The 23506-nt window shown below is 31.3% G+C and overlaps 2 protein-coding genes across 53 annotated transcripts in view; one reads left to right on the top strand and one right to left on the bottom strand.

Moving 5' to 3' along the window:
* Positions 1–150: 150 nt before the first annotated feature.
* Positions 151–16018, top strand: ValRS (Valyl-tRNA synthetase). Of its 3 annotated transcripts, none has more exons than XM_011052900.2 (19): positions 151–394; positions 580–959; positions 4642–4812; positions 4913–5040; positions 5178–5342; positions 8892–9093; positions 9195–9483; positions 9599–9723; positions 10704–10849; positions 10919–11126; positions 11232–11402; positions 11509–11630; positions 11735–11843; positions 13450–13725; positions 13809–14141; positions 14239–14394; positions 14471–14674; positions 14756–15031; positions 15726–16018. In XM_011052900.2, exons 2-19 carry the CDS (start codon positions 792–794, stop codon positions 15939–15941), a joined length of 3465 nt encoding a protein of 1154 aa, XP_011051202.2. In that variant the 5' UTR covers positions 151–394; positions 580–791; the 3' UTR covers positions 15942–16018. The 3 variants fall into 3 exon arrangements, with proteins under 3 accessions (XP_011051202.2, XP_011051203.2, XP_011051204.2); XM_011052901.2 differs by having other exon boundaries at positions 601–959; XM_011052902.2 differs by having other exon boundaries at positions 158–260; positions 601–959.
* A 513-nt stretch (positions 16019–16531) lies between these two features.
* bent (projectin protein bent) overlaps positions 16532–23506 on the bottom strand; it is a 97059-nt gene continuing 90084 nt past the window's right edge. For 48 of the 50 annotated variants that reach the window (XM_087403740.1, XM_087403794.1, XM_087403709.1 and 45 more), the window contains 14 exons: positions 23320–23453; positions 22742–22949; positions 22287–22439; positions 21975–22201; positions 21368–21658; positions 20668–21039; positions 20209–20265; positions 19598–19737; positions 19183–19303; positions 18959–19101; positions 18592–18748; positions 18075–18392; positions 17878–17991; positions 16532–17711 (listed from right to left, as the gene is read on the bottom strand). In XM_087403740.1, the coding sequence (XP_087259866.1) occupies positions 17509–17711; positions 17878–17991; positions 18075–18392; positions 18592–18748; positions 18959–19101; positions 19183–19303; positions 19598–19737; positions 20209–20265; positions 20668–21039; positions 21368–21658; positions 21975–22201; positions 22287–22439; positions 22742–22949; positions 23320–23453 (2638 nt within the window). In that variant the 3' untranslated portion in view covers positions 16532–17508. The remainder of the gene's footprint in view (positions 17712–17877; positions 17992–18074; positions 18393–18591; positions 18749–18958; positions 19102–19182; positions 19304–19597; positions 19738–20208; positions 20266–20667; positions 21040–21367; positions 21659–21974; positions 22202–22286; positions 22440–22741; positions 22950–23319; positions 23454–23506) is intronic. The other 2 variants (XM_087403805.1, XM_087403800.1) reach the window with 1 other exon arrangement.

The following is a 23506-nucleotide window of genomic DNA, read 5'->3' on the forward strand; positions in this document are numbered from 1 at the left end:
CGGTGAAAACTAGGCCACTGTCTAGGCTGCAACTTCTAAGCGATTAAGCCCCAAATGAATAGGATATGTTATTTTTTTTTCGAGGCGGCGTAGCCGCCATGCAACACTTCTAGATCGCTACTCTGATTAGAGCACTATAATATAGGTATTCGCATCCGCCATTTTTAGTCTCTTCCCCACTTTTTGTTCTCTCTTCAATATTCTTAGTTTAGCGGCGGAGTGGAGAGAGAGAGAGAGAAAGAGAGGAAAGGAACAAGAGAGTAAGAAAAGGATTAAAAATGACGGATGTGATTACTTATATTATAATGCCTTATCCTGAAAAATGAGCACATCTTTATCTTCCACCATGTGTTGGAGAGTGCGATCTAGTTTCCACCGAGAGTTTAATCGGAATGTAAGAACCAACGAAGGCTACGTTCCAAAACTTCCTCTCTGAGAAAAATTTTACTCGAAATATATAGTATACGCAACGTATACTATAGCATATAGAGTAAAATCTTCCTCGAAGAAGAACGTAGCCCAACTACAGTCGAGCATTCCTCTGTCGTTCGACTGTAACAGAGGAATACTCGACTATAGTTGGTTGGTTCTTACAACTAGGCCATTGAGTGTGACACGAATGAATCTCAAGGCTGTGTTAACATCGACTGGACCACGCTGGAATCTGGATGACTAAATAAAATAGTGTAACGAAGTGTGTGTAATTGTCGAGTCTGTTTCGTAAGCCGGTTTGTTTGAATGTAAAAGGAGTAATAGACGTGTGAACTTTTGTAAAAAAGCAAAAGGAGAAAATGAGTAATGTAAAAGACGATGAGACCACGATTACGGAAAATGGCTCGCAGAAAACGGCCAAACAGCTGCAAAAGGAAGCCAAGAAGTTAGCTAAGTTGGAGAAATTTAAACAAAAGCAAGAAAAGAAGGAGACTGAAAAACTGATAAACGTGAAAGAAAAATCAGAGGTAAGTGTGAAGCATGTTAAATGTCCTAGACATCTGACGGAGTAGAGAATTCTATCGAGAGCACGTGGAGTAAGAGCTATGGTAGAAGCGTGTTGGAACATATTGGAACTTATGACGCGAAAGTTTTTATCATTTATATAGAATCTAATCATTTATTATGTACTTTCATTATTGAAACTTATAAGAGAATTTCACAATTCTAATGTAAGTTTTTACTTAGTTTGATACATACTTGATTATTTATGAATTAAATAACTATTAATTATTGAGTCTATTTGAAGATATAAAAATACAAAAAAAGATCGATATTAATTGTATACATCAGATTATGTAGAACATAATAGTAATTTCAAGAATAGAATATTTAATGAAATAATATAATTTGAATTAAGTGTATTATATTAGTTTTACTTAATAATTAGTTTTACTTAAATTACAAAATTAATACTTATTCTAAACTTATCTGTATCAATATTCTGTCATTATTGCAAGGCCTTAGAATTGCTCAATATCAGTGCATTAAGAATACGGGCAACAACGATGTTCAATCTGTAAAAGTACATTCAGAGACACCTTATTACTATTTGTGTCATTCTATGTTTTATGTCAAATGAATGATGAAGCTAGAATGGCAAATAGTGTCTTCCCAAATTAAGGACTTAGACCGAAATTACATTATGGATACATTTCAGTTGATTACAATTATGATCTGAGGATATCCAATTTCAGTATCGGTTTCAGTTCTTTTAGTGATAACGGTGACTGTTGTGGTATAATTATCGAAACCCGAAATCCAAATGAACCCAGTAATCATTATAGTAAAAGAACTGGAACAAAAAGTTAGATTTAGCGTCGGATCATTATCCGGATAGAATATTTTCGATCCGAATCCCTGCTTCAAATGCACTCAAAGCTGACTTAAAAGTTATATTCTGTTTCATATATAATATGTCATTTTATCCTTGTTATTAACTGAATGTTAAAGAAGGATAAAATAATACATCATGCATATCCTGTGTGAAATGGAACATTCATAATCATTACCATCTATTGAAGAATAGAGCTATCTACTTGAATTAGTTTAATGTTAAATTACCATATTCCAACATGCCTTTATTTCATCAAACTAATTTATCATAGCTCTCTTACAATTCTTAAACTTTATTGTACTTTAAGGCTTTTGATAAATATTTAGTATAGCGATCTCTTCCCTTTCCCTCCTTTGATTTTTCTAATTTTGTAAAATAAAATAAAAATACAAAAGAGCTACGAGCCAAGCGAAATGTTTATTGCTAATTGCTTATTTAAAATTTAATATAAACAATAATTACATATATTTGGACGCGTATTGAGTCATTATCAATGTAACAATAGCTGCGTTCAGCAGAGAAAGAAGCTTTGCAACTGTAAAATTCTTCAATAAGATGATTCTTACTTTTGATTTCTTATGGCTCTAAATGTATAAACCAATTATATTGAAGAATTTCATCAGTTGCAAACTATTTTTTCTGGTGAACATAGCAATAATTACAAAATATGATCCGTTACCATAATTTTGAATCAGAATATTAAATGGAAAGAAAAACAATCTTACAATTTTTGCTCGCATATCTTATAAGTAATGAATCCCATAGCCAATATATTGCTGGTTCATGTCACTCAAATAATGAATTGATTTGTGTAGTCAATATAATAAGATAAATTGGAGAAAGTATAAGGGGGAAGATGTAACTTTATTTATATTTTTGTCATAAAACATATATTGACCATTCTAACTGCATAAAAGTATATAGTATGTAGACAATGGCGCAATTATCAAAAAGTTCATGCCAATTAACATTGGAAAATATTTAACAAAATACGAAAAGGTCATATGTAGGAAATATGTTCTTTATAATACTTGGTACGCTAAAATTTGTGCTTTACTGTAAAATCGAACAAATGATATACGGATCAGTGTTTTCTGACATATGGTTGACATAGATAATTTGTAATATTCTTATATGCGTAAAAATTGCAATTGAATATTTGTCTTACACTTGACATAAATACAAAACACAATTTTTTCTGCTTGAAACCGTCATTAAAACGGTTTTATGAATTAAAAAAAAATTTTGGATGCTTTGTATAATTCAAAATATAAGTTAATAAAATGCTGTTTAAACAAATAAAAGTCTGTCTAATTTACTTCCTAAATTATTCTCTTACATATTTCCTCAATTTATATTTTATCATATCTTTATACATTTTTATAGTTTAAATTCTTAATTATGGACTGTAAATAAATAAAATATGCAAGTTTACATTGCATTACATTATTTAAATGCTTGTGATATTTTCTCCCATTTAATAGGTATGACATCTTATCCATATATATATATATATATATATATATATATACATATACACACTTGATGCCCTTTTCGTTAATTTTCTTCAAATAATTAATTTAGTATTTAATTTTACTGTCACTTAAATTTTTGCTGATCCAGCATTCTTTTTACGGTTCTTTGTGCAGACAGCACATCTATATTTGACAATTTATTCTTCTCCTTTTTAAAAAGGACATATCATCAAGTTACATATCATTTAAATTCTTTTCATAGTATAACGGCTTTGTTCGAGCAGCACACCTACTATTTCTTATTCTTTTCTTTCTTCAGAATAAGTAATTTTGTATTTTAATCTTATTTTACTAATTTTACTACAGATTATAACTACAGATTAATCCTACCTTTTATTAAAATTTTTTTCTGAACGGCATGTGTACTTGGTATACTCTTTTTATCTTTTCTTAAAAAATTATTTTTGTATTGTAAATTTAACTTGATTGTTCTAATTGACGATGTTTATTTACAAATTATCCTAATTAAAACTGCAAACATGATCCATAATTGCTAAAATTGGAACATGCAGGTTTAATTATTTTAATTATTTTTTTTTTATTCGATTACTCTTTTATTTACACTATTCAGTTCATTCGAATTTTTAATATTTTAATATATTTGAAGAATCAAGTCTATCCAAATCTGCAAATTTATCAATATCCCTTTGTTGTCATCACGAGTCAAAATGATCGAATTTCGAGCTGTATAATTGTATAGCGTAATTCGTAATCGAGTTATATACGATATCAGTCACAATTATCACAAATTTAAAGTCTCCTGTCGAATAGATAGTCTCCGGTCGAGATAGACTATTCAAAAACACGTCGATACATGTGTAGCAACTGTTTGAATAGAAAATAAGGTGAAACTACTATAGAAAAAAGGGAAACAACGTCAATAATTTCTTGACATACATTGTCAAGATGATGATCCTGAGTAATCTTCACATATATCCTTATTTAGAATGTCCTCCACATATGTCCTCATTTAGTATGAAACTACAGTATCGCCGGCATTAGCATTACCTGTGGTGTCCAACTGATGGATAAATCCTGTCAAATATTGTTTAGGATCATGATCTTGACATCGTATGTCAAAGCCAAATTGTTGGAGATTGTTTGGAGATTGTTCTTTTTATTTTCATTTTTAGTATAAAAAATGTTAAATATTTTTAACAATAACTATTTTCCTTCAATCCAAAGTCAATCATTTAGTAACGATGAAAAAGAAATATTGCATACTTATAAGATAAAAATATTAGAAGCTAGCTTATTTATTAATTTAATATGTTTTAGAAAAATGATAAGAAAAAAGATACTGCAGCAATTTTGTATAGCATTAATACACCACCTGGAGAAAAAAAAGATATCATATGCCCGATACCGGATACATATAGCCCACAATATGTAGAAGCTGCATGGTATGCTTGGTGGGAAAAGGAAGGTTTTTTTAAACCAGAATATGGCGTTAGTAAATGAGAGATCGAAAAATATAACAATTTATAGATGTATAATATCATTGGATTAAAATATACTTATCTGTGTACATATTAAAATTTTATTTTAGAAAAAAGATATATTAGAAGAAAATCCAAAAGGAAATTTTGTAATGATAATACCACCACCTAATGTAACTGGTTTTTTACATCTCGGACACGCTCTGACTAATGCTGTAGAAGATGCTATTACTAGATGGTATAAATATTACATAAATTCAAAAAATAATTTGACATTTTTAAAAAGATTAGAGCAGCTGTTGTGTGTATATGTGCATGTAAGCGCGCGCATATGCGTGTGTTGCATTCTTAATTGGTCGATTGCAATTGATTTAGGAATCGTATGAAAGGACGTACGACACTCTGGAATCCAGGTTGCGATCATGCGGGTATCGCCACTCAAGTGGTCGTAGAGAAAAAGTTGTGGAGGGAAGAAAAGAAATCTCGTCATGATATTGGTAGAGAAGAATTTATTAAGAGAATTTGGCAGTGGAAATATGAGTAAGTGTACAAAGATATCAAATAACTTTTACAATTATACATGCATAAAAAAACATAATATGAAAACATATAATACACTTACCCATAAAAAAGATACACTGAGAATTTAGAAAAAAAAAACAAAGTGAGAAATACAAAATCGATAATCAAAAGCACCGAGATACTATTAAAGACGGATGATCTTACGGAAATTCGCGTGACTGTTAAAATTTAAGTGATATCATTTTCACCAACGTTGATTAACTTTAATCTCGGTTTCTAATTATAAAAATTAGAAAAAGATCAAGAGTAAGTCGAACCTTGATTAAAGTTAATTTACGTTGGTGGAAATAGCCATAAGAGTAAGAAATTGTATCGAAATTGTTGAGTAAGAAATTATATCTTCAAAATGCTTTTTTACCCAGCTTGATCATTTTTTGTTGAATTATTTCAAAGTTAAGATATTGCTGTTATTAGCTCAAATTGGTTGTAATTTTTTTTAATATGAACTATATGGAATTTGATTGGTCGAAATTAAACCTTATTGTGCGTGTGTACGTGCGTGCATTTGTGTATTAATAGTGGATATGACCTCTTCGTACGCATATTATCTCATTTATGCGATTAAACTTATCTATTCCTTATTAGTTTTTTAATTGCATCCTATATAATTACATTCCATTTATTTTCAAGAACTTCGCGCGCGCGCACACATAAAATCAATGAAGTTCAATTCCGCCGAGTCAAATTTCGTGCTATTTATATACGAAGAATTACAACTATAATTTGAACTTCAAAAATGCCAGAAGGTTTGCCGTGTTTTTTTTTTTATTCATTGCTAATATCCATATCACATTAACGATTGGAGATTGCGTCTACGTTTGTATTTGCATCTCTTGACTACTTCAAAAAGAAATTATTGACCAATAGGTCCCTTCTTAGTCAACAGACGCAAACACGAATGCAGATACAATCTTTAATAACTAGTATGATACCGCCATAATGCCAACGTTTCGTGAACCTTGCTGTTCACGAAAGCAGTATAATTTGAACTAATGATAACGATATCTTAAATTTCGAATAACTTAGCAAAAAATAATTGTATCGAGCTCGGTAAAGAAGCATTTTAAGGATAAAATTTTATACAATAAAAATCTTATTTTAGATCATGTGAAAAACACAATCAATACGAACTAGAAATGCCTACAACGGTCGAATCTGGATCTTTAATGCTTAAATAATTCAATGTAAATTATACAGGATGTATCAGAAGTCTAGAAACAGTCGAATATCTCGAAAACAAAGCATTTTTGAAAAAAATATTTTAGACAAAAGTTGTAGGATTTAAAAAGATCTATTTACTGATTACATTTGATTTTAGGTGGCGTCACCAAAATCAAGTTAAGGTCAAATCGATTTTTTTTAATGGAATACTCTATTTTTGATAGCAGAATCTAATAACTGGTATCAAGAGCTTTTCAAAACAATATAATATAGTCTTTTATTAAATTTTCGAGTTATAAGGCTTAAAAATTACAGTATCGCTGGCATTAGCATGGTGTCCGATCAATATCTAAAATGCTGCTCTTGAATGCTATTCATATCTTGGATAACATTTATCAAGATCAAAAACTATTGGAGATTGTACTTTTTCTTTTCATTTTAATGAAATGAATTTTTAGTGCAAAAATGAAAATAAGAGGAATAATCTCCAGTGGCCTTGATCTTTGTCAAGATCTTGAACAACATTCAAGAGATTTTAGCGGTCGGACACCTTGCTTAATGCTAATGTCGGCGGTACTGTAACTTTCAAGCCTCGAAAAGTATGCAATGAAAAATAATAATAATAAAAATATTATAGTGTTTTGATATATACTACATACAGTGCCGTGCAAAAGTTTCGGATCAGTGACATTTTGTACTCTAATTTATAAAAAAAAGTTATAAAATCAATATCAAGTGTTAGTACAAGATGTGAATAACGAAATAATGTAATGAAAGTATATTATTTATGTTCATGAAAATATTATATTAGGTGCGCAACTAAGTTCTCGCTGTTATTTTGATGCATTTTCATCAAAATAACAGCGAGAACTTAGTTGCGCACCTAATATGATTAACTTAATTCCTGCCATTCGTTATGAAAGGGTGCCGGATCTAACGCTGGTGAGTTTCGACAATGAAGTCGTATGCCTTTTGTAGTTTAGACATTGCTGAAAGTGATTCAATCTTCATAGGATGATTTTATCCTCATAGTTACACTTCTCCAGTTATGAAGAAGTTAAAAAATGAATGGATGAATGAATCACCTCGAAAGATATCACATTCTACCGTCATGGAATTGCCCTGTTACTGAATAGATGGGAAAACGTAATAGAAAATGAAGGAAATTACTTTGATTACGATATTCATTCATCTTCTCTGTGAAACAAATCAATTTTGGAAACGAAAAAATGACAGGAATTAAGTTAACTACCTAATATTTATTATTATAATTTTCATATTTACATATGCAAAAGTATCTGGCTACTTTGTGCTACTACAAGAAAAATTATTAGTCCATATATTCTATAATGCACTTTAGTTAGTTTAAACTATGTTTCGATATCATTTTATGACCATATCCTTTGTAGCGACAGTGGCCATGATATGGCACCGATTCAATTAGTCTGCTTAATACAAGCAAGTGAAATTTTATTCCATTCTTTTTTCAAAGATTTCAATAATGCAACTTTATTTGAATGTGTATGCTTTTGACGATCTAGCTGTACCCGTAAATGTTTTATCGGGTTCAAGTCCGATGATTGAGATGGTCAGCTTAAAACTTTCACATTTGTATCAGAAAATCAATTCTTTAACAAGATGTGTGTTTGGGGTCATCATCTTGCTGAAATATCGAATTCTATGGCATTGTTTTTTCAGCATGTTAATAAATATTGTTCTAAAATGTTCTTCTATTCTCTTTTATTGATCTCTACAAGTGGACCGACTTTTAATCCATATCCAGCACGATATTTATCAATAATATCATTTATGGCCAATTTATCTATTGATAACAATGAAGCGATTTCATGAGAAAACTTTTCGTCTTTTGAAAACTTAATTATTTTGATTATCAATTTTACATTTTCTCATTTAATCATTTGAAATAAATAGCCAAGCATAAAGCCTAATCTACAAATGTATTTTTCCTGCCTATTTCTTGTTTTTTATTTCATGTCTTTTTCCTTCTTTGCAATTGTTTTATCGACAATTGCGTTTTTTTATGTGTTTTTATCTTTTTCAAAGTGCGTCAACTTTTATCTCGGCTGACAGAAAACGCAAAAACTGAGCAAGAAGGTAAGAAATAAAAAACAAGAAACATCGTAGATTAAACTTAATTGCCATTTAAATATTCAGTGGATACTTAAAGGTTCATTTTATATATCTTTATTCATATTTTTATTTTTGTGTTATCTAATTATGATTATTCAAAATTTGATAAATCTTTCCTAACTTTTCAGTGTATTGCTTCTTTTGCGAGTGAGTGTATTTAATTAGGACACCTATTTGAAATATTTTTTTTTTTAGAAAAGGTGATAGAATTTATTCACAGTTGAGAAAGATAGGTGGTTCCTTCGATTGGAGCCGTGCTTGTTTTACAATGGATTCTAAATTATGTAAAGCTGTAACAGAAGCATTTGTGCGTTTGCACGATGAAGGTATTATTTATCGCAGCAATCGTTTAATTAACTGGTCTTGTACTTTAAAAAGTGCGATTTCAGATATTGAAGTGAGTACCATGTACATAGATACTTCTTTAACAAATGTATATTTTACAAAGAATTGTGAATTAAATTTGAAAATCTTTAAAAACATGTTTGTTGAAAAAAGGTCGATAAAGTGGAATTAAATGGGCGGACTCTTTTTTCTATACCTGGCTACGAAAAGAAAGTAGAATTTGGGATTTTGGTGTCTTTCGTTTATCAGCTCCTTAATTCAGAAGATAAAATAATTGTGGCGACCACCCGTATTGAAACCATGTTAGGAGATACCGCTATTGCAGTGCATCCAAAAGACAGTAGATATATTCAATATATTGGAAAATATGTGCAGCATCCATTTTGTGATAGACATATACCTATTATAGCAGACGAGTTTGTCGACATGGAATTTGCCACAGGTATAGTTCAATCATAAATAAAATATTGAATCATAAATAAAATATTGAAAGTAAATCTATCGTAAAAGTAAAATTATAAATAGACTAAACCAAGAATAACTCATTTATTTTACAGGTGCTGTAAAGATTACGCCAGCTCATGATCCGAATGACTATGAAGTTGGAAAGAGGCACAATTTGCCATTCATCAATATTTTTGATGACGAAGGAAATATTATTGGAGATTATGGAAAATTCACGGTATTATATATATACATATATTTTTTTTTAATGTATAAATATGATATAGGGAACTTTTTCGAGAGATTTTATGAACGCTGAAGTAAATATTACAGGGTGTCCCAAAAAAGTCGGGACACCTGAATACCTCAGAAAACATAAGTTTTACAGAAAAGTGTTTCAGACAAAAGTTGTAGGATTCAAAACAAAATCTATTTACTGATCTTATTAATTTGACCTTGGATGGCGTCGTCAAAGTCAGATTAAGATCACATCGACTTTTTAAGTTGAACACCTTACTTTTGATTCCAGAATCTAATAGCTGGTATCGACAGTTTTTCAACATGTTACAAGAAATATTTTTTACTTTTTGAGTTACGATACTTGAAAGTTACAGAACTAGTATTAGCATTATGGAAGGTGTGCGACCGATCTTGGCTAAATTCTTTTGAATGTTGTTGAAGATCATGTCCTGGATATTATTTGTCAAAATCAAAGTCATTGGAAGTTGTACCTCTTATTTTCATTTTTACGTAAAAATAAATTTTTAGTGCAAAAATGAAAATGAGAAAAATAATCTCCAGTGGCCTTGATTTTAACAAATGTTATCCAAGACATAATCCTGAACAATATTCAAGAAGTTTTAGCCATCGATTGGACACCTTGCATAATGCTAATGTCGGTATCATAAAAATCACCGAATACGCGCGTCCGAACTACTATCAAGTGTACTATCAAGTACAACAAGCCTTGCCAGACATCCGCATTCCGCGCGACTCGCGCACCGAGCTAGCAATGAGCGTACACTTGATAGTAATAAGCCGGGCGGACGCATGTATTCGGTGATGTTTAGAGATTGATATCTCGTTAACTATTGCGAAAATTGTAAAATGCTAGATGACTTTCCATGTCAAATTAATTAATAATATCCGCTCTACCTATCTACTAGCTGTGTCGAATGAATTATGGGACACCCTGTATAATAAATTTTTTTATTACAGGGAATGAAAAGATTTGAAGCCAGAGTGGCTATCATTAAAGAGATGACAAAAAGAAATCTATTAATCGATGTAAAGGATAATCCAATGGTAATACCTATATGTAGTCGATCGAAAGATGTTGTCGAACCTCTCATAAAACCACAATGGTAAATGAATGTGCACTATATTTGTTAAGCTTTTTTAAAGAAATTTATCTAATTTCTTTTCGTATTTAGGTATGTTAAGTGCGACGAAATGGCTGCACAAGCTAGGGAAGCGGTAAACACGGGTGCTCTGAAAATAATTCCAGAGCAATTTAAGAAAACTTGGTATATCTGGATGGGCGGTATTAGAGATTGGTGTATTTCGCGTCAGCTCTGGTGGGGCCATCGAATTCCTGCTTATGCAATTAAATTTATCAATTCTTGTGAGAACATGAAAAAGGTAATTTTCAGAAAATAATTTTCAGAAATTATGATTTTTTTTGCGCAGAATGATTTTTAGCAGATAGTTTCATATACATAATGAGTTAAAGATGATCTTATATAGATAGATGAATATTGGGTAAGTGCGCATTCTGAGGCTGAGGCTAGAGAGAAAGCGGCTAAGAAATTAAATGTTAATGTGAACGACATTATTGCGGAACAAGATCCCGATGTATTAGATACTTGGTTCTCTTCTGCTCTTTTTCCATTTTCCATTTTTGGTTGGCCAGATGAAGTATGTATATCATAAAAAATACAGTGAATTGAGAAAAACCTACTAAATTTATGAAATTAAAAATAAAAAACACAACTTCTAAAATCAAATCAAATATATTTTTCAGACTCCTGAGCTCAAAGCATTTTATCCGACTACACTATTAGAAACTGGTCATGATATACTCTTTTTTTGGGTTGCCAGGATGGTCTTTATGGGCCAAAAATTATTAGGACAGTTGCCTTTTAAGTATGTATATTATAAATGCATTCAATGTCCATACTTTTATGCATAAAGAAATGAAATATATATTTTGGAATATACATCTCATATAAAATATTTTTCTCTTATAGGGAAGTATATTTGCATGCGATGGTGAGAGATGCGCATGGAAGAAAAATGAGTAAATCCTTGGGAAATGTAATAGATCCTATGGATGTGATTAAAGGAATACCTTTAGAAGTATACATATATGAATAATAATTTGATATTTTTTTATCTCTCGGCCAAAAGTTTGTGACCATTATATATACAGGCTGTTCCGTTTTAATCCATTCAAATATCTTAGGAACAGTGTGTTAAATCGAAAAATGTTTGGACAAAAGTTTTTTGGCTTCAAAGAGCAAGATGATACTATTGGTTTGACCTTGGGTAGCGTTGTCGAGGTCAAGGCAAGATTAATCACTTTGAATTTTTTTAAATGAGACTTTGTATATATGTATAATTACAACTGTGTATTATATGAAATATTAGGTGTACAAATTAATTCGATGCTTTTTTTTATGAAATTCAAAATTATTTACACAAAGACAAGTACACATTTAATATTCGAAGTAATCTCCATTGTTTTCGATGACTTTATACCATCTTTCGGGCAACTGACGAATGCCCTCGCGGAAGAAACTTGACGGTTTTGACTCGATAAAGTCATCGATGCTTTTTCGGACTTCAACTATTTTAAGGCTCCTGAATAGTCACTTTAACCATATTAAATCGTGACGTCATAAACGAGAAATGATACGTTGATTTTTCTTGTATACCATTTGTAAATAAAAAGAATGAATGAAATCGCTTTAAATGAGATCGCTTTAAAACATTGGTAAAAATGGACGAAAACTTTCCATATCTCCCTTGATAGTCAGTAAAGAGTCGAAAAAGACTCGTGAAGTGAAAATAGGCTACTCATGCGCATTGAGTAAAAACGAACACTTTACGTGTCTTTTACGACTACTTACTGACTGTCAAGGGTCCTGAAATGTAAAGACATCAAATTAATTTGTACACGTGATAAAATCAATGTGATATATTACAATTTATATAAATGTATATAATACATTTTTATTATTTTTTAATGAAAAAAATAATATAAATATTTTTGAAAGTCCTATAAAAAATATTTTTCTAAAAGTACTAAAGAGTATTAGACACTTTTTTCACTTTAAAATAGCTACCCTGGCGATAACGATGATAATAAATATTCCATAAATGAGTTTAATTATCTAATACTAATATGTAATTTCATGAAATTTCATTATAATCAAAAAGTAATTAAAATTAATAATATTAAATTAAAATTAAATTTATAAAGATACTAATATTTTTATTTATACAGACAATGTTTTTCAAATTATTACAATAATTATTTAAAAAATCGATTTCTTCGAAATATAGGCCAATGACTGAAATGGCCGGACACGTATCGTTTTTTTTTTTCACTCAAGAACAGCCTGTAAAAAGCACATAAAAATCCCCGACTTCATCACCTGGTGTTCCCTTTGTAGATTTAGCGAAGAACTCAAGGCAAGAACTAATTAAAGAATCACTAAGCGCTAACTGATTAATTTTCTCTGCTGAACGCAGCCATTGCTATGTTAATTGTAACTGAATATAATGTCTAATTTACTTTCAAATAAAAATTAGTAAGGCATGGACTTTTAAGTCACTTTTATTTCACTGGAATATTTTTAAATCTTATTTAGTATAAATTTTATATTTGGTCTCAAACTTTTGGTCAGCAACTTTTGGTATGTTCCGTAATATTTTTAAATAAACAAATTTCTTTTTTTAGGATCTTCAAAAACAATTGTTAGATTCGAACTTGGATCCAAAAGAACTGGAACAAGCTCGAGAGTGTCAAAAGCGTGATTATCCGCAAGGCATTCCAGAATGTGGAACGGATGCTCTGCGATTCGCGCTTTGTGCTTACACTACCCAAGGACGAGATATAAATCTTGATATACTTCGTGTACAAGGATACAGATTTTTCTGCAATAAAATATGGAACGCTACAAAATTTGCACTTGCCTATCTTGAATTTCAATTTAAATATAATGCAAATGATAGGGTAAATTTTAATATTATTAAATCATCCGTGTTTTGCTTATAAAGTATTAACTATATATATAATTATGAATTATTTTATACCAGAAATTGAATAATACTTGTATTGACGTGGGAAATGGCAAGTGGTACCAGTGGACTTTGAACGAATCGTGCGTGCAAAAGGCATTAAATAATTACCTGGCTGATTATTCGTATCTTGATGGTTATACACCTTCGCAACTTGACCTGTCGGTTTATCAATCATTGAAAGAATTGAACATTGATTTCGCAAGGCATCTACACATTAAACGTTGGTACAATCATATCGCGACATTTACGGACGAAGAAAAGGCTGTATTTCGTGCTGAACAAAATAAAATAATGCCGAAACTTACATACATTAATCAGAATCAAACCAATAATGATGATACATTTGAGGTAAAGTCGTACGTATTTAATATATAAATAACACTTTTGTTTAGAAAGAGGTTGCAAAAATTTTGATTTCTTTGTTCATAATATATGTTTCTTATAGCTAACTGGAAATGAGACAAATGTAGATTTATGGATGTTATCGCGTGTTAGTTATGCTGCCGGAACTTGTGACGAAGCAATTAAACAGTATGACTTTGCATTAGCTACTACTACCTGTTACAATTTATGGTTATACGATCTGTGTGATATTTATCTGGTAAATTTTTTAATATGATTCGTTATGATATAAGGAAAAAAATTTGTTATAATAATATAATAATTTGCGTGTCTAGGAATATCTTAAAACAATTTTCCAAAGTGAAGATAACGCGACTAAGTTAGCAGCTCAAAAAGTATTATTTATAACACTGGACGTGGGATTGCGTTTATTGAGCCCATTTATGCCGTTTATAACAGAAGAATTGTATCAACGTTTACCTCGTAAAAAATTAATATATCCAAGTATATGTGTAAGTCCGTATCCGGATGTTGTCAAGGTGAATAATTATTTTATAACCGTGATAATAAAACATGCAATTAAAATATTATAATAGCGTAATATGTCTGATGTATTTCAGTATTGTTGGAGAAATCAAGAAATTGAAAAGGACGTTGATTTTGCGCAAAAAATAATTAAGAATATTCGATCTGCTCGCGCGACTTATAATTTACCTAATAAAACGAAAACCGAAGCGTATGTCACATGTAGCAATCCAGCATTAAAGGAGAAAATTATTCGATATAAATTACTCATAGAAACTCTTGCATACTCTGTTCTTAATATGCAAAAACCACCAGTAGGCTGTGCTATTATTACTGTAACTAATAAGATTCAAGTGCATCTATTATTACAGGTAATTAACACATCATGTAATATACATATATACAGAGTGTAACTAAAGTAACAAACTTCGGGTTTCTCACATCAAAATATGAAAAAAAATTCATATGAACATATATTCGTAAATTCATTTATTGAGATTCAGCTCAAAGTGTGGGCAACTCGGCCCTGAAATTATTATTTTAGTTATCTTATTTTAGTTACATCCTGTATACCTTAATTATTATTATATATAATTATATATTACATTCATACGCAAAAAAAAACCTGGTCACTAAGTTTTTTCACAAATTTTTAATATTTTCAAATAGCAATAACACAGTGAAAAATCGTATCGAGATTTTTAAAAAAGCATTTTAAAGCTTGGAATTTCTACTTTTCAGACCGGTTCTTCAAAAAATGGAACTACTGATATTATAAAATTACACAAACATAAAGTTATACAAACATGAAGATGCATAAATTCTTTAAACTTTTTATGAAATCTCATTTTTTTCAAATTTCGAAGTTCCACAGCGCCAATTAAAAATTACGCACAAATGGGGTTTACAGCTTCGAAAGAATGAATCTTTACATTTAATTTACTTTTTTATAGATCTCTGTACGATTTTTTTTCACCGAGTTATTCAACATTAAAGCAAAAAGGATCGTTTTTTGCGTGTGAGTGTATATTTATTATATGAATATAATAAATATATATTTCGCAGGGTTTGATTGACTCAAAAAAAGAGTTGGAAAAATTACAAAAGAAAAAAAGCCAATTAATTGAAATTATACAAAAATTGAAACAGGATTTAGCAGTACCCGATTATAATGTAAAGGTGCCTCTTGATGTTCAAAAGAATAACAAGGAAAAGTTAGTCAATAATGAAGGCGAACTGCAGCGAATTATTGACGCAATAATGATTTTGCAAACAATGTAGAAAGTAAATCCATTGGAAATTTTGTAAACTCTGTATTATTTATCAATAAATAACTTATTTGTTGAATTCATAGAAAATTTAGTTAGAAATTCTTTTCTTTTTCGTATACGCACACTTTTTTTTAACATGTTCCATATTGTGGATTACCGGTGACTCATATTTGATTTTTGGACGTTTGGATGTTTTAATTATAAAAGAAAATATATAATTATATATAATTATATATAATTATATATATATATAACGGAAATTTCTCTATATGTAATCGAAATCTCCAGTGAGATCCTTCAGAACACATAAGATGGAACAGATATAAAGTACCGTGACTTTCAATCAACTTCTCACTTATCAGACGAACCTCATAGCCATCCAATATGAATGTATCCATGCTACTCACTCACTGAGACATTCTTTTCATTTTCTTCGAGACTTATTTTCCTCATTATTTTCATTATTAAATAGACATAAAGGATATTCCTTTTATTGTCGATATATCTAACACAAATAAAAATTTGAAAATGAGCGTAAAAAAATAATTAATAGAAATTATATTGACAATCTAGGATAGGAGGGTGCAATAATTAACAAGCTCATTTTTAATTATGTTTCATTTTATCGTAAATTTTCTGACGGAAGCAGTCTTCAAACAAAACACGATGGTGCGTACCATTAACATGGAATAAGTGGGCACATCGCGACTATTGCGTAAAAATATTTGCGTACTCATTCTAATGCCATCGAAAGATTTTCCTGGTGAGATTCTTAGATGGTGATATTAAAAACGTATATTCGGATGTTTGAGGATGCTGGCAATCTCACCGAGAAAGTCGCGTCCACGGCATCGATATCCTACATAATATTCCGTTTCTCTTTCTTCGGACGCTATCGCGATGTACCCGTTAAATAGCTGCGTATACTCGAGTGTGTGCCGAGTCGTATAATACAGCAAAGCCGAATATTTTAGTGTAATAAGTTGTGCGTGCTATCCGTAATGTTTGTGTGCGAAGACAATGAATTTGGATTCTCGTCATGACAAGCGCGTCATGAGCCGCGTCCCAATAATTTTCGCGGATAATACATCATAACAAACATACAGGAAGAAAAAAATATAATGTTCCAAAATAATAATTTACAGACAGAACGTAAGAGAAAGAAACAGAGAGAGATTAATATTAGTCTTCTAGTTCTCTCTTTTTTTCTGTATAAAGACATCATCATACTCTAAAAATGTTTATTGTGGTCGAGCCGCTCCGGCTCGACTATTCGATCGTATCGCGTGCGTTCCGATTAAATTTAGCGAAAGCAAAAAGATCAGAGTGTGGAAGATACAGTAACGATCGGTCAGGCATCGTTACGGCACCCACGAGTCGAACACGTATGAGAGCGGATGAGATACACTCTTTTTGGAGAACACATTTGGAATAGATTCATCAAGGTATAGATATACTCTTCAATATTCACGAAATAATTCAGAAATATATTCTCCACGAAGAATATATCAGAGAAGCTCTAATTCTGTCGTCGACCGCGCTGATAATCGACGTATAACCCGGTACCAAGTTTGATTTCACAGCTCGCCGGGATTGACGACGTTAAGGGCAAACGCAGAGTTCGTTTCGCCTTTCTGACCGATCGCACGCGCCAAATATTGACCAACATCGCTGGCCGTGCACGTTTTAATGCCGAATTCGAAGGACGTGCTGCCGTCCGAGCTGAAGTGGTATCTGCTGCTCGTTTCGGGGATCGCCTTACCATCTTTCAACCAAGTCACTGAAAAATTCATGACATTATTAGCAACAATTTAGTAGCTTAATGGAGAATAAAAAAACAGAAAGGGAAATTATAAAAAAAATACTTTAATTATTGAATTGCTATTACAATTTTTACTCTATTACATATTTACTTAAAATATAATACTATTATAAAAATTTAGTACCTTTCAAAGGCGCGGTATCAGTCTTGCACGTGAAAGTAACCGACTCGCCTTCACTCACTGTTGCAGATTGTGGGAATGTCGCGAACGCTGGGCTTTTCGGCTCTTCGTTTAAAGCTGGAAAATGTAGATGAAAATTAAAATGTAGTCGAATGCAGATTTTTTTATTAAACGATTAATAATTATTAATAATTTCTTACCGAGTACGCTTAACGTGCACGACGAGTAGCTCTCTCCTGCGTCGTTGAAAGCTTCGCACGTGTAAGTACCGGAGTCCTCGGGGAATATCTCGGCGATGATTAGTTTGTAGATATTAGCCTCGCTAGTATATTGAAAGTCCTTGCTAGGCTTGATCTCTTTGTTATTATGCAGCCACACCACATCAAACTTCTTCGCGCCGATTATTCGGCAGCTAAGTGTCACAGCCTCACCATCTTTTACATACTTGCTCGTTAAGTGATCGACGATCTTCGGCGATTTATCGTCGCCCTGTTTCTTCCTGGCGGCGTTCTCCACGGCTAAAAAGAGAAGTTGGACTAAGCGACATGTCTTTCATAATTACTTTCTAATAAAATATAAAGATTATAAAAATAGCAAAAATTAAAACAAACAATAAAATTAAATCTCCACATAAGCAGATTGAATAAAACTATATTTGTGAATTAATATTTTTATATTAATGATTGATATTATTGATAACAATACAAATACTCTTACGTTTTACAGTCAGTTTACAGGATGTCGTGTCGCTGCCGATGCTATTAGTCGCAAGACACGCGTATTCGCCTTCGTCCTCCGGGAATATCTCGTTGATCGTGAGAGTGGCCACCCCGTTTTTGTATTTGAGATCGATAATCTCTGACGAACTCAGCGTCTATAGAAAATTTTATTACACATAATAATCGCTAATAGAAATATATTTTTCACACGTGATTTTAATACATTTTCTGAAAATAATTATTACCATCCTTTTCTTACTATACTCATTAAATTACACGACAATTCTATACATCAATTTAATTCAAAGGCATTTAGATGATATTATTTTAATGATAATAAGTAGATTTTAAATTTATATATTTACCTTGCCGTCTTTACTCCAAGTAATTTGCGGCTCCGGATCGCCGTCGACTTTAGCTGTGAGTTCCAAATGTTCGCCATCATTGATCGTGAGATTCTTTAACTTTTGAATAAATTGCGGCTGTCTCATCGAATCGTCTGAGGGTACTTCAACATATACATTAAGATTAAATAAATTTTATATTAAATAGTCTAGCTATTCCAGATCTATTAAAACAATATTCTTACGGATGAGTTCTTTTGTAGTGCTTCTGGATCGAGACGGACTGCCAGTAGTGTCGAGTTTCGAGCCGTATTTCTTTATGCTTCGTTTATCAGATGATTCGTTTATTTTGACACTGGAGCTGTCCTACAATTGTACAAAAAAAATGTATAAGTAATATTATTTTAAACAATATTAAGAATTTTTATTTTAGACCGCATATGTGAGAAACACAATCATTACTAGAAATTTAAAATGCCTATTACCGTTGAAGCTAATAGGCATTTTTAATTTCTAGTATTGATTGTGTTTCTCACATATGCGGTCCAAAATAAAGATTCTTAATATTGTTCATATTACGTCACCTGAAAGAAAGACGTTGTTTCCTTATTATATCGATTATATTTTATATATAATCATAATCTTATTTTGAAGAGATACCTTAGATGAAGAGATCGTAGAATTATGTTTGCCATTGTACGAAGAGCTTGATTGGCTTTGAGTGCTTGTGGAACTATACTTGTGAACTGTTACTATCGGCGGTGGTGCCGGTTTCAGTGGTTGCTCGATGAATTTTCGATCTTAGAACATAATCACTTATTATGAACGAGTGACATATATTCAAATATAATTATATATGTTTTGACATTTTGACAAAATTTACATGATTTCATATAAAAAGTAGTCTATAAATGAAACTAAACAAGCTAAAAAATAAACGAAAATTAATTCAACATGAAGTGCATATGTAGGATGTAAAAATGAAACGAATAAATATAATAATTTAAAGGAAGCTTTACCTATATCTTTGGAACAAACCTAGCTAAATAAAATAAAAATAATTTATGTACAGCTAATATGGTAGATAGCTGTACATATATAATTTTACATATTTGTGAAAAGCATAATTAATGAAAAAACTTATACATTTATATAGTTATAACTATATAAATGTATAAACATAAAAATATGTGTCTATCATCTAATGAAATATTGTTTTTAATAATACAGGAAGAAGATGGCAAACAGGATACATTCTTAAACAGCTCTACCTCCGGAATGTAGGAGGTCGTGCACTAATTTTACTTGCTCCTCCGTTTCTCCAGTGCCTACAAACAAACAATTAATGAAATCTATTTTATTAGTAAATTTAATATATTAGTAAATTTAATTTTACAAAAAATATCATTGACTTTATAAAATAAATCGAACAGTTCGGAAAACGCAAATAAAGCTTACAATTAAATCTAATTTGAATACTCAAAATATATATTTTATATAAATTACAAAATTAAATCGTTTTGTTCTTAGATCGTTAAACAAAAATTTGATTACAATGATGTATATTAATTGTTAAGAAATTTAAAGGTATAGTTCATATTTTTTAGTTTTTAGAATAATGATCTCAAATTATTGGCAATAAATATTAGGTATCATATTATTGTTCAGTTCCGTGAAATAGTCTCTCATCCTTTATTTTTTTTATTTCATACTTAATCGTTATATCATACCTTCTACGATGACTACGCAACTAGTCTCGTCTTTGCCATGTTTATTAGTTGCCACACAACGATATTTGCCGCTATCCTCCGGCTTGCAGTCAACGATCTCCATTGTGACGACACCGTCGGCATTGCTCATGGGGTAATTGTACTTGGACAATTCCTCTCTGTCCTTGTACCATTTTACGGTGGGCGGTGGATTGCCACTCAGACAGCAGAGCAGCTTGCAAGTCTGTCTGATCTGTATGACACGTGGTCGTAACAGGAACGTGAAGCTCGGTGCCGATTCGATCGTCTCCAACCACACGTTGTAGCCAAGCGGTTCTCGTCTGCGTACAGGATGCAGCTCGGGCCTGTACTTCGGAATTTCTCTCGGCAGTGCTGAAAGAACGAGAAATGAAAGAATCATACATATATATTTTTTAGATTTGTAAATGTAAAGCCAATAAAAACATCGATTAATATTCAATGACAATTAAATAGCCCAAATATAAGTAGATTATTCATCGAAGTATTTAAAAAATGTAAAACCGTGTGCATTTAAAGTCATTTCAAATTAATACTTTTCTTAAATTTAAATGGAATATAAATTTAATTATAGTTATCTAAAAATATTTATCTAGTTAAAAGTATCAAGTCATGTTGCAAATAATTTTCTCCCAAAATTACGTAATTGCAGCATATATAAAATTCTGATAGAAATTCTTACGTTGTACATTAAGGAAGACGACTTCTTCACGATAACCATAATGATTTTCCGCGCGTATAATGTACTCTCCTCTGTCTTCCAACTTAACTCTGTTGATAATAAAGGTGTAATCATCACCATGATATCGTTTCATAAATTTAACAGATTGCCGTAACTCTTGATTATTATGTGACCAAGATAAGGTTGGTGCCGCAATCGCGATCACGCGACAAGTGAATTTCACACTCTGTCCTTCATAGGCGAACGCACTTTGCGGTTTGATGACAAATCTCGGTGCTGCTTGTCGACGATCTGTAAAAATATAATTAATTTAAGAATTATATATTAGCGAGATTTTAATTATTTTATATATTAGTATTTATCTCGGGTATTTGATATGTATTATTAATATTTATTAATATACACATATATATATCATTTTAAAAATGACTGACAAATTAGACATAATTGGAACTTTTCTGATGTTTAAATATACTTAATTTATAGATGATATTTTTATTTTGTATTAGAATTAGTAATTGATTCATGTTTTAAATTGCTTCGTGTTTTTCGAGGCAGACTTCCATGAAAATTATAATTATTTATTGATTTTTATGCATTCACTCACCGAAGCAAGAATCATAAATTCTGTATTTCTCGATTAAAAGTTTCCTGAGCGATGAGTACTCGGCTAGGCGACCGATGGGAAGAACATATTTGTCCCAGTTTTCGTACTTGGCACGCAATCTATCTCTGATGCTTAAGTAACGACTGTTGGCGATTGGATTGGTCCACTTGCTATGATCGCCGGTCAACCATGGATGAAGGAGACACTCGTGCGCAGTCATGCGCTTCCTGAAGGACAAAACACAGCAATATAAACGAAATAATAACAGAGAGAAGCAGAGAGAAGAGAGGAAGGTTTGTGAAAAAAACATACTCTTTATTTTTGACGAGTAGTCGCCTGATGAAATCTTTACCCTCCTCGGAAACGTCGCGGAATGCCTCCTCGTCAAAGTCCCAATCGCATGCCTTCACATTTTTCAAGGTCTCGATGTCGTTATCACCGGCGAATGGTGAAAGACCGCTCAATCTATGCAAACGATGCATGCTAATCGATAGAGTTTCTTTTTTTTTTAAATAAAATATTAACATACAAGTATACGTAAGTGTCTCAGTTATTTAATTTCAGAAACTTTCAATAATTGCAAATTGAGCAATAACTGCCTTAAATAAAATTAAATATTTTATTATTGTTATAGATTATTTATTACTGAAGTTTTGTCATAATTGGAACTATAATAGTGAACTATAATAGTAAAATAAATCGAACATCTCTCAAGAAACGCGATATATTTTCTCGCTTCTGTGTTATGTGATAAAAAGTCTACTTACAGGACATAAGCTAGTACACCACAGGCCCACATATCGGTATAAAAACCGACAGGTTCACGTTCAACAATCTCGGGAGCGGCAAATTCAGCCGTGCCTGTACTGATCTTTACTACTTCATTCGGATCCAGTTTAGTAGCTAGACCGAAATCGATCAGTTTCACATTCGTGCTGTTACGAGTTTGGCACATGATGTTCTCGGGTTTAATATCTGAAAATAATCAAATATTGCATTAAAATAATAGGAACATTTAATAAATTAGCTCGCAGTATTTATGTAACATCTAAAATTTAACATACAAATTTTTGGAGAAGTTTTTAATTTAAAACAAAAATTGTCACTACGAAGAATAGATATCATGATAGTTTATGCTTTATTTTATATTGGCATTATAATCAACGATAAACAAATGATAATTTGTTTGTGGAATTCATTGTTAATGTTTGAAAAATATTTCTTTTTAAATGTAGACTTAAATTTATATTAAAATAAAATTTGATTAAACCTTAAATTAATTAATGAAATTTATAACAAATTCCATGTGTATTATAAAAAAATTGTTAAAATATTTATATCTTACCGAGATGGATAATGTTCTTCTCGTGCATATGCTTGACTCCCTCACAGATCTGCCTCATATAATTAATGACTTCCGCCTCAGACATAGTATAACCCTCGGCCGTAATCCTCTCGAATAGTTCTCCGCCGGACAAGCTAATGAAACAAATAATTAAGATCAAGGATAACACAAACCCGTCATAATCCGC

Source organism: Acromyrmex echinatior, chromosome 1, assembly GCF_024713525.1.
Source record: "Acromyrmex echinatior isolate Ae372 chromosome 1, ASM2471352v2, whole genome shotgun sequence".
NCBI lineage: Eukaryota > Metazoa > Arthropoda > Insecta > Hymenoptera > Formicidae > Acromyrmex > Acromyrmex echinatior.